The sequence below is a fragment of the Sminthopsis crassicaudata genome, chromosome 3, assembly GCF_048593235.1.
Source record: "Sminthopsis crassicaudata isolate SCR6 chromosome 3, ASM4859323v1, whole genome shotgun sequence".
NCBI lineage: Eukaryota > Metazoa > Chordata > Mammalia > Dasyuromorphia > Dasyuridae > Sminthopsis > Sminthopsis crassicaudata.
Genome location: NC_133619.1, coordinates 50503310 through 50522172, shown reverse-complemented (window position 1 = coordinate 50522172; position 18863 = coordinate 50503310). Strand labels below are relative to the sequence as shown.

Sequence of the window (18863 nt, the reverse complement as noted above, 5' to 3'; positions counted from 1 at the left end):
CAAAACATGGCTTAGAATACTGTCTACATAATATTTTGCCTATGAAAAAATACTTAGAATGCATAATAATAATAATAATTTTTAATTATCTTAATTAAATATGTGGCCCAGAAAAATCTGGAGACCACATTATAGTTTCCTGAGTAGCTCTCTTCAACTTCTCTATTTCTCATAGTATCTTTTTTTTTAATATGCATTCAATGGATATTGGTTAATTGATTATAGAAAGTTGCAAGAAATTAGAAGCTAATAAAAGCTGAAGAGACAAGCGATAGTCAAGAGCACCAAATTCTAGCTTCTTCTTGACATGATCTACTTTTTCCAACAAGCCAACCAGTAAAACTCCCTTGTTATCCCAAAATAGAGTGGATCTATATTAATCTTCCCTAGGTGCTTACCATTTAGAAAATATAGACTGCTATAGAAATCTAGGGGGATTCTATTATTATTGCTATTACCACCACCAAATGGCTTTAGAAGTTTCTGGGATTTTTTTAGTCTAATTACCTTGTACAGCTTCTTTTATTACAGCAATAAATTGACTCCAAAGAACTTCGGGATCTATTTCAACCCAGCCATTTTGAGGATAAATCACTTCTACCTAGTTATGAAAGGACAATTTAAGCAAAAATAACATTAAGTTTAAATGGTGACAACCATTTTAAGGGCCTGTTTAAAATCCTATCATCCACCAATGATTTTTTAAAAACAATAATTCCATAAGATTTATTTACATCATTTTCTTTGACAAAAAGCTTAACAGAACCTACATAAAAATAATTTAAAATTTAACAATTCCAAAAGAATGCCATGAAAAAGAGGTTTGCCTACTGACAAAAACCTAGAAAGCTTTTTTCAAATGTCATTAAATTCCTAACACTGGGTTATTGAAATTAAGCCAATGGAGTACAAGTGCTTGGCAGGTCTTCTATCATGCTGAAAAACATCACATATGGGCCTGGAAACAGACTTTACTCCAAGATCAACCCTGTTTAGTTTGGAGGTGACCATCACAAGAAAGTAGGTCACTAAGTGATGCATTTTGGAGCTACAAATTCTTATGAAAACTCACACCAAGATCCAGAATGCATTACAATATTCACTGATGAAATAAGCACACAGATGAAACACTAGATCCCTAAAGTGGCGAAAGCCTGTTGTGGTTAATGTTCAGGATATTTTATTGCCGGTATTTCTAATTTGCAGAAACCAGGGTCAACACTTAGCTTATGAAGAAATGCTATTTATGTCAGAAAGAATGGGAATTATACCTCAATATTACCAACTAGATAAAATTTTCAGATTAAGAATGAACTGAAAAAAATCCATGTACCGAAGAAGTTTTAAAAGTCATACTACTGAAGTAGTGAATATCACTGAAGCACCACTGTCATGCTTATCCAGTTAAAAACTGGTTTCTTAAGCACTTGCAAAATGTTGCTACTCCTCTGAAGTATCTGCTTCTAAATGGAGAAAAAGAAATAATTGAACAGGAAAGCTAATCTTTTTTTTTTTTTTTTTTAATGTATGGATTAAAAAGAAAGAGGAAAGTGATAAATGAATAAGTGGCAAAACTCAATGTTTTAAAGTTTCTTCATGTAAACCTAGATCAAATAGGTTATTTTTGTTTAAAAACAAACACATTGCATCTTTTAATACTCTTGCACCTGACTTTTCCCCATAATCTTCCTGATCCTTGGGCAAAGAGCGAAATTTAATTCTTTGCAATGAGAGTTCAGTGGGGATGATGAATTGGGAAAATATGGAGATAAATAATTGTGGTACAGAAACCAAACAGCATCAATCCAATGAGAATTTTACAAGTTCTACTTTTGAGTTTTTCCACTACAAATTTATGGCCTCAGCTCAACTGAGCTGAAATCAACTGTCTTGTGATTCCACTCTCATGAACACCTCTTCCTTAGCTCACCCTCCAAGACATTGTTCCAATCCTTATTTTCCTTCAAAATCTTTTACTATACTAACAAGATAGAGGCCACTAAAAGGGAGGGCCCTCAGCTCTCTTCTTTCTGCAGAACTTCTCAGCATCCTCATTTCTCCAGTCACAGAGGAAAAACCTATACCATGAGCTTTTCTCTTTTTGCCACCTCCATTATTCTAAAGATACAAAAGAGGGAATGATTTGGTTGGGTAATCTACCTTCTCCACTATCATATGCCTACAAATCTTAAAATAAACAACTTAAAATTTTTTCTTTGGTCCTTTGGACTCTATTCTCTTCTGCCTTTCACTGTCAAAACTTCTTTTTTATATTTTTTATTAAAGCTTTTTAATTTTCAAAACATATGCATGGATAATTTTTCAACATTAATCCTTGCAAAACCTTGTGTTCTAATTTCCCTGTCATTCCCTTAACCTCTTCCCCTAGATGGCAAATAATCCAACATATGTTAAACATGGTAAAATATATAATAAATCCAATATATGCATACATATTTATAAAATTATCTTGCTGCATAAGAAAAATCAAATCAAAAAGAAAAAAAACAAGAAAATAAAATGCAAACAAACAACAACAAAAAGAGTGAAAATACTATGTTGCCATCCGCATTTGGTTCCCACAGACCTTTCTCTAGAGGCAGATGGCTCTCTTCATCACAAGATCATTGAAATTGGCCTGAATCATCCCACTGTTGAAAACAGCCACATCCATCAGAACTGATTATCATATAATCTTGTTGGTATCATGTACAATGATCTCCTGGTTCTGCTCACTTCACTTAGCATCAGTTCATGTAAGTCTCTCCAGGCCTCTCTGAAATCATTCTGCTGAGTACTTCTTATAAAACAATAACATTTCATAACATTCATATACCATAACATATTCAGTCATTCTCCAATTGAGTTGGAGTTACAATTTTCCAGTTTCTTGCCACTACAGAAAGGGCTGCCACAAACATTTTTGCACATGTGGGTCCCTTTCCCTTCTTTAAAATCTCTTTGGGATATAAGCCCTCACTGTTAATTAAAATTTCTTGAAAAGTTACCTGTATGAGATTCCACTTGACTATTCTCTTCCCTAATTTCTTGAAATTGGCCTTTTCCCCCACCACTCTAATGAAACTACCATCTCAAAGGCCACCAATGTTCTCCTGTCAGGTACAATGAGCTATTTTCAGTCATTATCCCACTTCCTATCTCCAGCTATGACTTCTGAGGCACCCTATTGTCTTTGTTCTTCAAAATCTCCAACCACTCCTGTTTTATTTGCAGGTTCATCTTCTTTCAAACCACTCAAGGAGAACATTACTCAAAAATTATGTCTTGGACCCTCTTCTCTTCTCAAACTCACTACCTTTGCACCATTAAATTTACTCCCATAGCTTCAACTACATCTTCCTATAAATGAAAGCATAGAATAAATTCTTAGCACTTACTTATTTTTCAATTTTTATATTAGCCCTTCTAAAACTTTCTGGTCTGAGAGCTCCTTTTACACATTTAAAAATTATTGAAGACCTCAAAGAAGTTTTGCTTATGTAGGTTACATCTGAAAGATGTTAGAAATTAAAATTTTATTTAAAATTAAACTGATAAAAGAAAGATAAGCCCATGACACATTAAATAACCTCTTGTGAAAGAAAAAATATAATTTCTAAAACAAAACAAAACAAAACAAAAAATTAGGGAGAGAAGTGACATTGTTTTAAATATCTTTGATATCTGGCTTAATAGAAAACAGGTGTATTCTCATATCTTCATCTATATGTCAATATGTTGCTTTGGCTAAAGGACATAAAGAAAATCTAATTTCACACAGATATGTAGTTGAAAAAGAACAGATTATTTGAAAAGGCAAATAATACCTTAGTATTACTATGAAAATTCGTTTTGATCTCTCAAAGTCAAAGGAAGAAGTCCTTCTGATCCCAAATGGATTTTTAAAAAATAAAGTCCTAAACAAAACAGATGACAGATATTTTGACTGACTGCTTAAATGAACAGGAATAGCAGGAATAAAGGTATTTTAAACTGTCTGTTAAATACTCTAATCTGCCCTCAGTCAAAAACCTAAAGATTTCCATCAACCTGGCTATTTTCTATCATACAATATTTCTATCCCCACTATACAACAATTCCAAAACTATTCTAGATTTCAAATTGGTCTACTTCACTTCTCTCCTATCTACAAAATAAAGTCAAACACCTTAGCCTGGTATTCAAGGCTCCCCATAATTTCTCCCTATATAGATTTCCAAACCTATAGTTCAATATTTCCCTACAAATACCTCAATCTTCAGTAAAAGAGAACTATTTAATAAGAGCTCATTTATAGAGTAGTTCTGCAGAATGTTTTAGAGGTCTGATTTCATTAAACCCTTTGTTTATGCTGTTCCTTCCAGTTCTGATTTCCCTCCTTTTAACATTAGTCACATTCTATCTTCTCCTTCAAGTTCTGATTCACATACCATCACCTCTAGGAAGCCTTCCTTCAAGTGACCAGTCACAAAACTTCTTTCTCCTCTGACCTTTCATAATGCTTTCTCATTCACTTACTATATTTTACTCTGTACCATTTCTGTGTATATGTACATGTGTTAGGCCTCTTTATATTCCCCATGGTACTCTTACACAAGGCATTTCAAAAATTTTAATGTAGTTTTAAACTTTAATCATGCCAGAAGTATAAATGCTATAACTTTCCAAAAAAAAAAAAAAAAAATGTTGAAGTGTTAATGTTTCAAAAGTTAGCAAACTTCTTATCAAAATTCAATACAACCACCATCTTATGATCTCAACTTGAGTAGATTTTCTAATTTTATAAAAACTTTCATTAGCTGCTACTCAGTAATTGAGCAAATTGCATTTGTCATCTTAGCCTTAAGATCATCCAAAGGAGGAGGTTTTGAAGTACAGAACAATTCTGATTCCAAAGAAAGAGTTTAATAGGGATCGATAGGGTGGTTCAAGATGACCTGCCATGATAGGTCTACTGAACCATGGCCTGGGAGTATTATCCTGAAGAAAAGCTAAATAATTGCATTTTCAAATACTGTTTTCTCCTAAGTTCATAGTGCTTCCGCTTCTGAAATTATCAATTCTTAAAACTGCACTGATGGAATAATTAAAATACAAACTCTTAACAATATCTTTAGGAACCAAGAAAACTTGGTCCACCAGATAATCAATTCAAAGAAAACTGGAGGAAACACCAATAGTCAAATTCTATTGTTGTACTTTTTAAGCCAGATGCTACAATGCTTCTTCCTCGATGCATCAGTGTGTATAGCACTGGAAACATCAGTCTGTTATGTAACTGCCCATCACATGAGACCGAGTGGATACATAACACACTTGCTGCGGTTTGCCATGAAATGTTATTCCACTTCAGGAAATAATAAACTTACTCTGTTTTTGGAAACTAAAATATCACACCAACTATTTGTCCCACTTCTAAGGAACAAATTCAGCCCTATTACCCAATAATCTAAAGTGCTTAGAAAGTCAAGTAGAAATAGAAGAATAAAAAATTTTGGATAAATTACCAGGAAAGTCAGAAGTATAAGTGCTACAAATTTACAAAAAGTTTTAAGTGTTCACGATTCAAATGTTAGCATACTTATCAAAATTCAACATACTTATGTGCTCAACTTGAATAGATTTTCTAATTTCTATTTCTAGATTACTTCTACTTTGTTACCTGAAATGAGTCACAGCCTCAAGAGATGATAGCTTTAGCATTAAGTAAAAGGATATAATATGTAAGTATGAGTGAGCTTAACATTTTTAAACTCATTTAAATCAAGAAATAAATGCTTCTATGTGTTTCTTCATGTAGGGAAAAAGGTGATACATCTTTTTTATTGCACAAAAAAGAATTTGCTGTTATTTTGTGAAAATCCAACATAAGAGTATTTTAAAGTCCCAGTGAACACCTAATTCCAAACACAGTATTAGTATTAGATTTAAGAATTCTGGCTGCAAAAAATTATAAATTTTATTATTAATTCACCTGGCTGCTAAAAAACAACACTTTCTAATAACAATTAATGAACAAGAATTTATTAAACACTATGTGCTGGGCACTGGGAGACACTTGAATTCTTTTGGGGAAAGGCAATGGGTAGAGGTAAACACACAATAAAAGTATTATGGACAGAGCACCAGTGGCCCTGCATGATTAGGAAAGCCTGCTGACCACAGTATTAGGAACTTTTTGAGGTAAGCCTTGAGGCAGAGTAGGGATTCTAAGAGGAGTGAGAAAGGAGAAAGTACATCATGACCAAGGCAAGTACAAATAGCCAGAGGTAAGAAATGAAGCAGTAAAAATGAGACCAGTTTGACTGGATTGTAGATTATGTGAAAGACTGTTATGTGTAACAAAGCTGAAAAGGTAGGTTGGGCCAGGTTGTAAAGAGCTTTGGATATTAAACAGGGAGCTTATCCTCGATCACAGAAGCAGCCAGTTCACCTGGAATCGAATAATTAGAGGAATAACAAACATGGTAGGACTTAAAAGCAGGAGACAAAATATTTCTAAAGAGAAGCCACGCAAAGAATTGGAAAGTGAATAGATGCTCATCAATTGGGGAATGGCTGAATAAGTTATAGTATATGTAGATAATGGAATATTGTTGTTCTGTAAAAAAATAAACAAGCTGATTTTTAAAAGGCTTGGAAAAAGTAACATAAACTGAAGCTGAGCAAAACAAGTAGAACCAGGAATACAACGTATACAGTAACAAGATTGCATGATTATCAGCTATTAAAGACTTGCTTCTTCTTAGCAGTTTAGTGATCCAATAGACTTTGGATAGAAAATGCCATATGCATCCAGAGAGAGAACTATGGAGAACAAATATAAATCAACACATGCTAGGTTCACTTTTTTTTTTCTTTTTCTTCTGGTTTGTTGTTGTTGTTGTTGTTCTCTTGTGGTTTTTCCCTTTTGTTCTGATTTTTCTCTCCCAACATGATTCATAAAGAAATGCGTATTTAAAAAACAAAAGAAAAAGAAAGAAACAGTTAACAATAACAACAAAAGTCCAGAATTCCAGAGTTGAAAGTCTCCTCTGGGACAGTCACTCCAATCTGTAAGGATCCCCTCTACATTATATTACACCTACGGCAAAGACAGCTGGGGGGAGGAAATGGGAATGCAGGATATGGTCACATTCATCACTGGAGAGTGACCCAATCTTTGCTTCTGAGGAACACCACAGCACCTTGAGAGAATGGATGGAGGCTGTGACATGAACCATGAGGAAGGAAAAGGGATAAAGATCTTCAAGAAAATGCAGTGAACCCCATTCTATCAGTGCCCTCTTCTAGTTCTCTTTTAGCGATAATAAACTCTGTAATAATATATAACTTGCATATACCTCTAAATGCAAGGAAATTTTTCCTTATATTAAACCTATATTTGCCCTCCTGAAATTGCCACCCAATTTCACTTTCTATTTTCATGAGGTCAAATGCGATTCTCTTCCACAGGACCTCCATTCCCTTCCTCTCATTCTCCCTCAAGACTAAATATCCAGAACTGAAATGGAAATTGAATGGAATACTCTTTTTTCTCAGGAGTATATAGTACCTTTAAAAAGACTTACCATATATTAGGGCACAAAAATTTTATAGTTAAACACAGCAAAATTAAACCCTTCCTTAAATGATCAGAATGCAATAAAAATTTTATTTAACAAGGGATCATGAAGCATGTGAGCAAAAACTAATTGGAAACTACATCTTAAAGAATAACTAGCTAAAGAACAAATAATAGAAACAATCAGTTTCATTAAAGAAAATGACAACAATGAAACAACATATCAAAACCTGAGATATAGTAAAAGCAGTAATGAGAGGAAAATTTAAATGTAAGGGATTATATCAATAAAGAGAAAGAGCAGACCAATGAACTGGGTATGCAATTAAAAAAACTAGAAAAAGAAATTAAAATCCCCAATTAAACACTAAATTGGAAATCCTAAAAACTTAAAGTGAAATAGTAAAATTGAGCATAAAAAAATCATTGAATAAATAAATCAAACTAGGAGTTCATATTACAAAAAAGCCATTAAAATAAATAAAAGTATTGCTTAATATGATTTTTTAAAAAGAGAAGAAAATCAAATTACAGGTATCAAAAATGAAGAGTGAATAAACCACTAAAAAAGAAAATTAAAGCAACTACAAGAAGTTATTTTGCCAATAAAATTTAACAACTTAAGTGAAATGGAAGAATATTTACAAAAATACAAATTGCCTAGACTAGCAGAAGAGGAAATAAAATATCTAAAAAATAACCTATTTTAGAAAAAGAAATTGAATAGGCCATAAGTGATCTTCCTAAGAAAAAAGCCCCGGGGCCCAGATGGATTTACAAGTAAATTCTATCAAATATTTAAGGATCAACTAATTCTAATATTAAATAAATTACTTGAAATAAAGTACAAAAAGGTCCTATCAAACTTCTTTTATAAAACAAATATGATACTGATACCTAAGCCAAGAAAAGCAAAAACAAAGAAAGAAAATTATAAATTTCATTAATGATTATTGATATTAAAATCCTAGATAAAACACTAGCTAAAAGATTATAACAATATATTACAACATTATAACAAACTGGGATTCTAGCCAGGAATGCAGGCATAAGTAAGCTTAGGTAAAACTATTAAAATAATTGATTATATCAATAAAAGCATCAAAACACATAATATCAATAGATGAATAAAAAGCATTTGGTAAAGTACAACACTCATTTCTATTAAAAAACACTTGAAAGTATAGGCTCATAAATGGATTTTTCCTTAAGTTGATAAGAAGTGTTTACCTAAAATCATTAGCAAGTATTATTTGTAATGAGGATAAGCTAGAAAGGTGTGAAACACAGATGCCCACTGTCACCTGTATTGCAATTCTAGCAATAGCAATAAGAGAAGAAAATTTTAAAAACCTCTCTCTTTTTGTGTCGATATAATGACATATTTGGAAAATCCTAAAGACTCAACAAAAAAGATAATAATTTCAGCAAAAGTAGCAAGATAAAAAATAAACCCATATAAATCATTAGCATTCCTATATATCAGCAACAGGATCCTGCAGGAAGAAATACACGTAACTCTAGACAGTATAAAATCCAGGGAGCATACCTATCAAGACAAACCCAAGATCTATATGAACAAAACACCAATACACAAATATACACATTTCCTAAAAAAATATATATATATATATCTCAAAGAATTATATCACTTTGGAATTTTCAGTTTCTAAGAATTCTTTCTCTGTTTTATTAGCTAAGGATTTTTAATTCCTAATTAAATGCTGCTAAAAATGCTCTTGCATAGAGACCCTGAAAACAGGAACTTATTGCATGTATACAACTTGTGTCTAATTGTGGGAATGAGACTCAAGAACAGTCCTAGGGGGTAACTATCATGTTTTTCCTCCCCAAGTGCTTCTTCTAAATTCGTTGTTCTCATTAACACCTCCATTCTTTATTCCTTAGGCTTTCTCAGAATACTCCTATTCTGACTTCTCTCTTCAGCCTCAACACAATAACTAGAATTTCAACCCTATGTTGACTTCTGTTCTGAATTCCTTTACCATCTTGTCCTCTCACAGTTCCTCTCTTGCCAAATTTCCATCCATGCACTGCCTAGCCATGAACAACACCTAAGGAAATCCCAAATGTACTGTCTGGAAGACTACAAATTCATGTTATTTCATTGGAAGGTCCAATGAAAGTCTGACAGTCAGTCAGTTTATTTCTAAATGTCTATTCCAAACATCCTCCTGAATGAGATGAGGTGAGATCTTTCAAGACAGTTGTGAAAATCAAGTAAGGCTTCATCTACTTCAGTTTGAGTAGGCCTGAAGAACTCTAAACATAATTGTGTTCCCCTCCCATGATATCATCTCCCTATTTCAGCCAAATAAGGGCAACTATGTACTTATTGGTCAAGTTCAATTTCATGGGCAGATCTCGAGTTTGGAATGTAAGACTCTCAGCCAATGAGGATGAGGGTCAGTGGTGGGAGGGGGTGTTTTTCGTTAGGGATTAAAGGGGCTGTCCTGCCCACAGGACACCCTTCTTGCGAGAATGTACAATAAACTTGGCTTTTCTCTAGAGCTCTCTCCAGCTTTTTTATTAAATGGTGACCCCTCACCATTTCCGTACCACACACTCCTTTCCTCCCGAAGGTGCTCATCCTCTCGCCCCAGCTCCTTTCTCAGAGGCTGACCTCGCCTCTTCTGTTGTTGCTGAGGTTGTTTTTTCAGTCGTGTCTAATTCCTGCTGACCTCATTTGGAGTTTTCTTGGCAGAGATAGTGAGTGTTTTGCCATTTCCTTCTCCAATTCATTTTACAGATGAGGAAACTGAGGCAAAAAGGATTACATGACTTGTGGAGGGTCACATGTATGAGTAAGTGGCTGAGGCTGCATGGGAACTCTTGGAGAGGAGTTTCTGAGTCCAGGCCCACACACTCCCCATTGAGCTCCTTGCAGCTCTCCTTGACTCTCATTTTACTGTACAAATTGACACCACTAGACATGAATAGGGGACTTTTCTCCAGTTCTCTTCATTTCAAAATCCCTACATCATCTCTCACTCTCTCCATCTGTCCTCCAAGCTCTGAAAACCAGCTGGCTCTCTTCCTTGCCAAGTCCAACACCTCTGTCAGCCAATTGATTAATCAATCAACATCTATTAAATTCTTACTTTGTGCCCGGCTCTGTGCTAGGTGCCAGGAATGCAAAAAGCCGTCCCAGCCGCCAGGTGTTCACAATCTGATGGGGGAAACCTGCATATACATATACATATACATACATACACATATACTAGTTGGATTCAGGCTGAATTAGAATTAACCAGAAGGACATGGCACATTAATCAAAAGGGCTTGGAAACATGTGCATTAGCTTCAATCCTCTCCAGCTTCTCCATATCTCAAACTCAATCCTCTTCCCTCCCAAATCTTCATTCCTTTCATATCAGCTCCTTCTTCTATCCCCATTTTCAAAAACAAAAACAAGACCCCTCCCTAGACTCCATCATCCCCTCAAGCTAACATCCCACCTCTCTCTTCCCTTTCCAAACTCCCAGGAGAAGTTACCCACAAGTTTTGCCTTTCCTCTCCCTCTTCCAACTATAACCTCTCACCAAATCTTATTACCCCCAAACTGTGCTATCCCAGGTCACTCATGCCCCCTTGGCTGTGAAGTGAACCTTGGATCCTCCTTACAATCTGAGGTGCCTCCTCCTACCAGGGTCCTAGTTTTATATAGCTAGATGTCCAATCATTCCAGAACAGCTATACCAAAGTGTTTTATACAATGACTTGCCATGTTGTGAATCAAAATCATTAGTTCCCAGATTACTGAACCTATTTTTGATTAATAACCTAGCAAAATCTGTGCTTGGAACAATAATCACCTTTTCCCCATATTTGGAAAACATTTTTCTTGATTTTCTTCTCAGAATAAGACAGAGGTAGAGTCAGACTAGAAACGACTTTTGCCCAGCCAGAAGCAGGCCCCTCCCTTTTCTCATCGATTAATAATTTAATCATTATCATCTTTGCTTTTGGAGGGAGTGACCACCTACTACTCTGTGATCCAATCTGAATCCCTTCAATTCCAAGCTTTAAAACAACTTGGCCAAAGCTCTCTTTCCTGACCATGACCCTTGCTCTCTAATACCCATCTATGTCAGGCTTTAATCCCCTTGCCAGTACTCCCTATTCCTTCATGGCACCCTAGAACCCTACTAGAGGGTGCCACCAAGGAATACTGTATTGTTAACAAACTGCCCTTAATGTTAGGTCTGTTGGTCCCTCCCTATTGCTTTGTATGTAGTTTGTATTTACCAAAGATGTACATATCCATCAGTTAAATGTAAGTTCTTTGATTTCAGGAGCTGTTTCATTATGTCGCTGTACTTTTAGTGTCTAGCACAGTGTCAGGAACACAGTAAGCATTTAATAAAGATGTGATGACTTAAATAAAACAAAGAAAAATGCGAATAAACCTCATATCTTCTATGTATGTCACATACAAATACACATATATTAATGCTCCTATTTCTATTTAATCAGTGATTGAAGGATTGATATGTTGGTCTAAATATTTCATATGGTTCTCTAACACTCAAATAGACAATTTTTATTTGGAACACAAAATCATACAAAAAATGAATGTTTAAAATTACATGTATTTGGAAAAATAAAATATGAATGAGGGAAAAAATCAAATAAGACAATTTTTCAAATAAGCCTTTATTTATTGTGCATCTGCAGGGGTCACAAAGACAAAATGAAAACCAGTTCTTACCCTCAAGGAGTTTATGTTATAATGGTATGTGGATAAAGGTGGAGAATACTACACATAAATAAATACATATTGTTTCAAGAACTAAGAGAGAGGGAGACAGAGCCAAGTTGGTGAAATAATAGCAGAGACTGTCCTGAGCTCTCCTCTTAACTCCTCCACATACCTTTAAATAATGATTCTAAACAAAAAGAAGGAATGAAACCAGTTTCCAGGCCAAAACAACTTAGAAGGGAGGATTTTCAGCACCAGGTAAGAAAGGAATACAGTCTAGCTCAGGCCTTGCCGGTATAGACTGGGCCCCCAGCAAAACAGGAAAAGTTTTTGGGGTGGCTGCATCAGTGGCAGTAATGACAGGTTCTAGAGTTCTCAGACAATAAAGGGATCAGAGAGCAGGTCAGAAGGAGATTTATAGGGGTCCCTTTGATGGCATCAGGGGCAGCACTGTTGCATTGCCTATACTTGGATCTGGGTCAAAATCCTGGGTCTTAGTCCCACTGTGAGGAAGAGCAGAAGCACAGCAGACTCTGTAGCCTTATGGGGAGCAACCAAAGGGTTAATAAGAGTTCTTGTGGTTACTCACAAATCAGTGCACAGGACAGGAGTAAACACGCCTCTCCATATTACAAAAAACTTCCAAGTCCCCAGATTTATCTCTGAAAACAGAAGCTCAAAAACCCTGAAGTTTTGGACTGTGCCCCCTTCCACTTGGGCAACAAAGGCCTACTTTAGCATAGAGTTAAAAGTCAAAAAATTAGATGCAAAATTAGCAAGCCACAGAAAAAATTCTAATCATACAAAGTTAACATAATGACAAGGAAGATCATACAAAATATGAATTGGTCTCAGAGCACAGAATAACTCAAAAGGGATTTTAAAAATCAAGAAAGAGACAGAGGGGAAATTGGGAAGAAAAAGTAAAGTGATACAAAAAAATCATGAAAAAAAGAATCAACAGCTAGGAGGCCCAAAAATTACTAAAGAAAATAACACCTTAAAAAAAATACACTAGGCTAAATGGTAAAAGAGGCACAAAAAATCCATTGAAAAGAAGAATGCCTTGAAAAGCAGAATTGGCCAAATGGAAAAGAGGTATAAAAATTCACTGAAGAAAGTAATTCCTTTCAAGTTAGAACTGAGCAAGCGGAAGTTAAAGACCTTATGAGATATCAAAAAATGATGAAACAAAATCAAAAGAATGAAAAAAATAGAAAACGTGAAATACTTCATTGGAAAAACAACTGACCTGGAAAATAGATTTAGGAGACATAATTTAAGAATTACTGGACTACCTGAAAGTAATGATCAAAAAAAGGAGCCTAGACATCACCTTTCAAGAAATCATCAAGTTAAATTGTCCTGATGTTCTAGAACCAGAGGGTAAAAGAGAAATTGAAACAATCTACCCATCACCTGCTGAAAGAGATCCCAAAATGGAAACTCCCAAAAATATTATAGTCAAATTCCAAATCTCCCACATCAAGGAGAAAATACTGCAAAAGGAGCCAGAATGGAAAATTCAAGTATTGGGGAACCACAGTCAGGATAACACAAGATTTAGGAGCTTCTATATTCAAGGGCTGGAGGATTTGGAATATGATATTCTGGAAGGCAAAAGAGCTAGATTACAATCAAGAATCCCCTATTCAGCAAAACTAAGTATAATTCTTCAAGGGGAAAAAATAGATACTTAATGAAATAGAGTATTTGATGAAAAAAAAAAAAAACAGAACTTAATAGAAAATTTGATCTTTAACTACAAGTCTGAAGAAAAGCACAAAAAAGTAAATAGAAAATAGAAATCATAAGGGATTCAATAAGGTTAGACTGTTTATATTCCTACCAGGAAAAATGATATTTATAATTTCTAAAAACTTTCTCATTATTAGAGCTGTTAGAAGGGAGTATATACAGACAGAAAAGAGAGATGTGAGTTGAATGTGATGGATAATCACTGAAAATAATTAAAAGATGAGAGAGAAAAATGCACTAGGAGAAGGGGAAATAGGTAGAATGGGATAAATTATCTGACATACGAGTCCTGAAGGAAATTTTATAGCAGAGGAGGAAAATAAGGAAGCAGGAGAAAGCACATGAACATTACTCTTATAGTAGCTAGCTCAAAACAGGAATAATATATACACTCAGCTGTGGGTGGAAATCTATCTTGTCACAAAGGAAAGTTAGAAGAGAAAGGTAGAAAAGAAGGGAAGAAAGCTGATATAACGGAGGGCAGTTTGGAGAAAGTCAAAAGCAAAACACTTGATAATAGATACAGTAAAAGGAGAGAGAGAGAGAGAGAGAGAGAGAGAGAGAGAGGAAGAATAGGATAAACAAAGGGATAATAGGATGGGAGAAATACATAGTTGGTAATCATTACTGTGGAAAATTAATTTTCACAGTGATTTTCTCATTTCTTAAATATATAGAAAACAGTCAAATTTATAGAAATAAGAGCTATTTATAAATTAATAAATCATAAAAAGATATGAATAGCAGTTTTCAGACAAAGTAATCAAAGCTGTCTATAGTCATATGAAAAACTTTAAATCACTACTGATAAGAGAAAAGGAAATTAACACAACTCTATTGCTATCTCACATCTGTCAGATTGGCTAATAAGAAAAGGAAAACGACAAATGTGGGAAAATTAAAATACTAATGTACTATTGGTGAATTTGTATACTGATTCAACCATTCTGGAGAGCAATTTGGAACTATACCCAAAGGGCTATAAAGCCATAATCTATATTCCAAAGATATTTTTTTTTAAAAAGGAGAAAGATGTATGTGTACCAAGATATTTGTAGAAGCTCTTTTAATAGTGGTAAAGAACAGGAAATTGAGGGGAAGTCCATCAATTTGAGAATGACTGAACAAGTTGCTGTATATAATTGTGATGGAATAATATTGTACTTTACAAAATGATGAGCAGGAAAACATGAACTTACATGAACTAATACAAAGTGAAATGAGCAGAACCAGTAGAACATTGTACATAGTAACATCAATATTGTATGATGACTTACTATGAATGTCTTTGCTATTCTCAGCAATATAATTATCCAAAACAGTTCTACAGGACTTATATGAAAGGTGCTGTCCACTTCCAGAGAAAGAACTGGTAGAGCATGAATGCAGATCAAAAATACCTTTTCTTTCCTTTATTTTTCTTGGGCTTTTTTGCCTGTGTTCTCTTTCACAGAATGACTTATGTGGAAATATTTTTTGCACAAGTACACTGTATAACCAACGTCAAATTGCTTGCCTTCTTGATTCATGGTGGGAGGGAAGGGAAGATGGAAAAAAAAATTGGAACTCAAAATTTGAAAGAAAAAAAAGTCAAAATTGTTTTTACATCTAATTAAGAAAAATAAAATATTAAATAAGATTTTAAAAAAAGAACAACTAAACCGATCAGGCTCCTTCATATATAGAAATGAGCATATGAATGAATTATATCAATCAAACCATCAGCGAGTATTAATTAAGTGCCTGCTCTATGCCAAGAATGGGCCACCAGGCCATTTGTTCTGAATTGCTCTTCTAAAGGTGGTCACTGCTTATACTATTGGCCTTCATAAAGTGCTCCATTCTCAACTAAGAGGACCAACAGAATACACAGGTGGGCAGTTTGAGAGGCCCAGAAGGTATAACCCTGTATAAAACTAATTGTCTTTTCTTTTCCCCTCTTTCTGGGATCAAACTGGAAATGGAACCATAATCAACACCCTACTCCAACTTGTTCTTCTAAAGGTAAGGGGGGAGGGAAGGAAAGCAGAGGGCTCCAGCATTAAACCTCCTCACTTAACTGATTCAGGATAACTGATACCAGGTAATTACAAGGTGATGTTCACTTACTAGTTTCCTCTCACCAACTTAAATATTTACAAGATTTAAGGGAAATACTTAAGTAAACACTCACCTTTTCAATACTAAATTACTTTATAAAAAGCTAATATTTACTGTAAACTAACTCTGAAGCTAAATTTAGCAGTTATGCTTGAGTAGCAAGAAAAAACAATTTCTTTTTTTAAAATTTGTACTGAAAAATCAAATTCTTGATGATATTCATAATTGAAATTATGGAGATTTGATTTGGTTTTTAAAATCCAGGAACCTTATACAAGGAAAGCTTCATTGGGTCTCTATGAACAAGGGGAAAGAAATTGAACACATATACCTCTCAGGGGAAGTCTAGACTTTAAAGTCTTACTTAACTGATGGGTACCATTCTTCAGAGTTTTTGGTCATATGGAAAGAAATAAATGAGCATTGATTTAAATTCTCGAAAAGCATTTAATAGCATCAAGAAGCAGTGAAATATTTAAAAGACTGCCAAAATAATTAATCTTGGGAATAAAAGTAAACACAAGAGCAGTTAATCAAATGAATACTATCTTGGAATGCTTTTTTTAAAGTAGTCATTTACTTACTACTATTAATTATGCAAAGCAAAGACTTTTCAGGAAATCTGGAAAACTTAAAAAATCATAAAATAGGGTCACAAGTCAAATATTAAGAGAAGATCCTTTATCCGCCCCAAAGAACAATGAAATTGTAACATTGATGCACAGCTCTCAATCTAGGGAAACTTCTAATAGCGACAGATTGCCAACACAGAACTGCTACTGTGTGGGATAGTCACATCCCAAGCAGGGATCTGCTTAAGGGGATAAAACTTAAGGGGGAAAAAAAAGCAGGCATTAAGACTTGACGAGAAATGGCACCGAAGTCTAAAATGATCACAACAAACCGAGAAGCCGGTTAATCGGAGCTGGCAGCCAAACAAAGCTGCGCTCGGTCCTCCTGGGCTGACAACTAACAGGTCCTGTTACTTGCTCAGAAGGCAGGGAGGGAAATGAAGCTGGCAGAATCTGACTTGGGTCCCTGGAAAGCCGACATGAAACAAGCCCGGGAACCAAGCCCGGGTTTACCCAGGCCACAGAGCCCTCTCTCTCCACTCGGAGTCACCTCGATAAAAAAAATTCTCTTCTCCAGAGGGACAGTTGAAAGAGGGATGGGGAGAAGCTTAAAGACTTCAAATCATGTCCAAAGAGATGCCATAAAACAAAAATAAAAGTCAGCCAGGAAATGGAGGTAGTGTGCTATCCTGGAAAGAACACCAGGGGTGGGTCATTTATCCACGCAGGGCCTCAGTTTCCCCAACTATAAGGAGGAGGAGGTGGGGCTGCACAGCTCAATTTCCCCATGGTAAGGAGCGGGGCTGCACAGCCTCAGTTTTCCTGTCCGCTCCATATCAGGACCCCCTCCCCCTGCCTTTGGGTGGTACTTCCACTACTCTTCGGCCCATTTCCAACCTCTAGGGGGGAGGGGGCTGCACAGCCTCAGTTTCCCCACTTGTAAGGAGGAGGGGGCCGCACAACCTCAGTTTCCTTGCCCGCTCCAGATCAGTGCCTTTGGACCGCTCGGGGTGAGGTCCCTCCGCGACCCCCCGACTTGTTCCCCACCTGTGAGGCTGAGGGCCCCGGCGCTGCGGCAGCTACCGCCGCCGCCCCAGGTCGCGCCCACCGCGGCCGGCCCCACGCGGCCGCGCGCCCCCGGCCCGCCCCCCGGCGCGCGGACCCGGTCACCTTCTGGCTGCTGGAACCGCAGATCCGAGTGGCCCGGTCATAGACGTGGCAGCGGATCACGCTGCTGCCCAAGTCCAGCCCCAGCACGTAGCTCGGCCCGGGCGGTCCGGGGCCCTGGCCAGCCCTCGCCTCCTCCGGTTTCGCCTCGGCGGCGGCGGCGGGAGTCGGTACCGACATCTCGGGACCGGAACCACAGAGCGGCCGTGGCGTCCAATGGCTCTGCAGCTAACCGCTCCCAACTGCCGCCAGCGCCGCCGCCGCCACCAGCCCTAGCCTAGCTCCTGAGGAGGGCGGGGGCGGGGCCTAAACTCCGCCCCGTGACTGACGCAACGGAGCTCCGACCAATGGGGTGGCAGGGGCGGTGCCCGCGTCCTGCGGCGCATCCTCTGCAGCTCCGGCCTTGGCCGCGCCGCAGGTGGAGGAGTGCGCCCCGGGGAGCTCCCCGCCTCCTCACGGAGCCTCCACTCGCCCCCCCAGCTACGCCCCCTCCCAATAATGAGCCAACAGTTCTATTTCTAGGGAAACTGAGGCAGGCTGCGGTTAAGCGACGCGCCCCGCATCTAGGCTAGGAAAATGGTCGGGGGTGTGAAAAATCAAGTCCAGTCTACCCCCCCATGGCTCCGGGCTAGTGGAATCTTTGATGCGCCAACCGAGGCGTGAGTTATGGCTCTCTGGATTGCCTTGAATTAAGTTACAGTCTGGTCGTTAAACGTTTACTAGCGCCCCCCTAAGAGAACCGTGAACAGTAGCGGTGCAGAAGGCTCGGGCAATGAAGTCCTCACCGGCCGCTTTATTATTTAGGATAAAAACCGGCATTGGTGTTGTGCTTTAGGGTCCGCAACGTGATAAGTATCTATTTTCTCGCGGCAGCCGCTGGCTACCTCACCCCCGCACCTCTTGGACTGACGGCACCGGACGCTTCTCCGGTCACCTCCCTGTCCATCCCCTCCCTCCCAAACCCGCCGGGGTGTTGGAT

The 18863-nt window shown here is 37.2% G+C and overlaps 1 protein-coding gene across 2 annotated transcripts in view; it reads right to left on the bottom strand.

The window, feature by feature from the left end:
* GK5 (glycerol kinase 5) overlaps positions 1 to 18197 on the bottom strand; it is a 62630-nt gene extending 44433 nt beyond the window's left edge. Inside the window, exons 1-2 of one of the 2 annotated variants that reach the window (XM_074298443.1) lie at positions 17888 to 18197; positions 508 to 601 (exon numbers count right to left, since the gene is read on the bottom strand). In XM_074298443.1, coding sequence (XP_074154544.1) covers positions 508 to 601; positions 17888 to 18064 — 271 coding nt within the window. In that variant the 5' untranslated portion in view covers positions 18065 to 18197. The remainder of the gene's footprint in view (positions 1 to 507; positions 602 to 17887) is intronic. The other variant, XM_074298444.1, reaches the window with a different exon arrangement.
* Between the last annotated feature and the right edge of the window lie 666 nt (positions 18198 to 18863).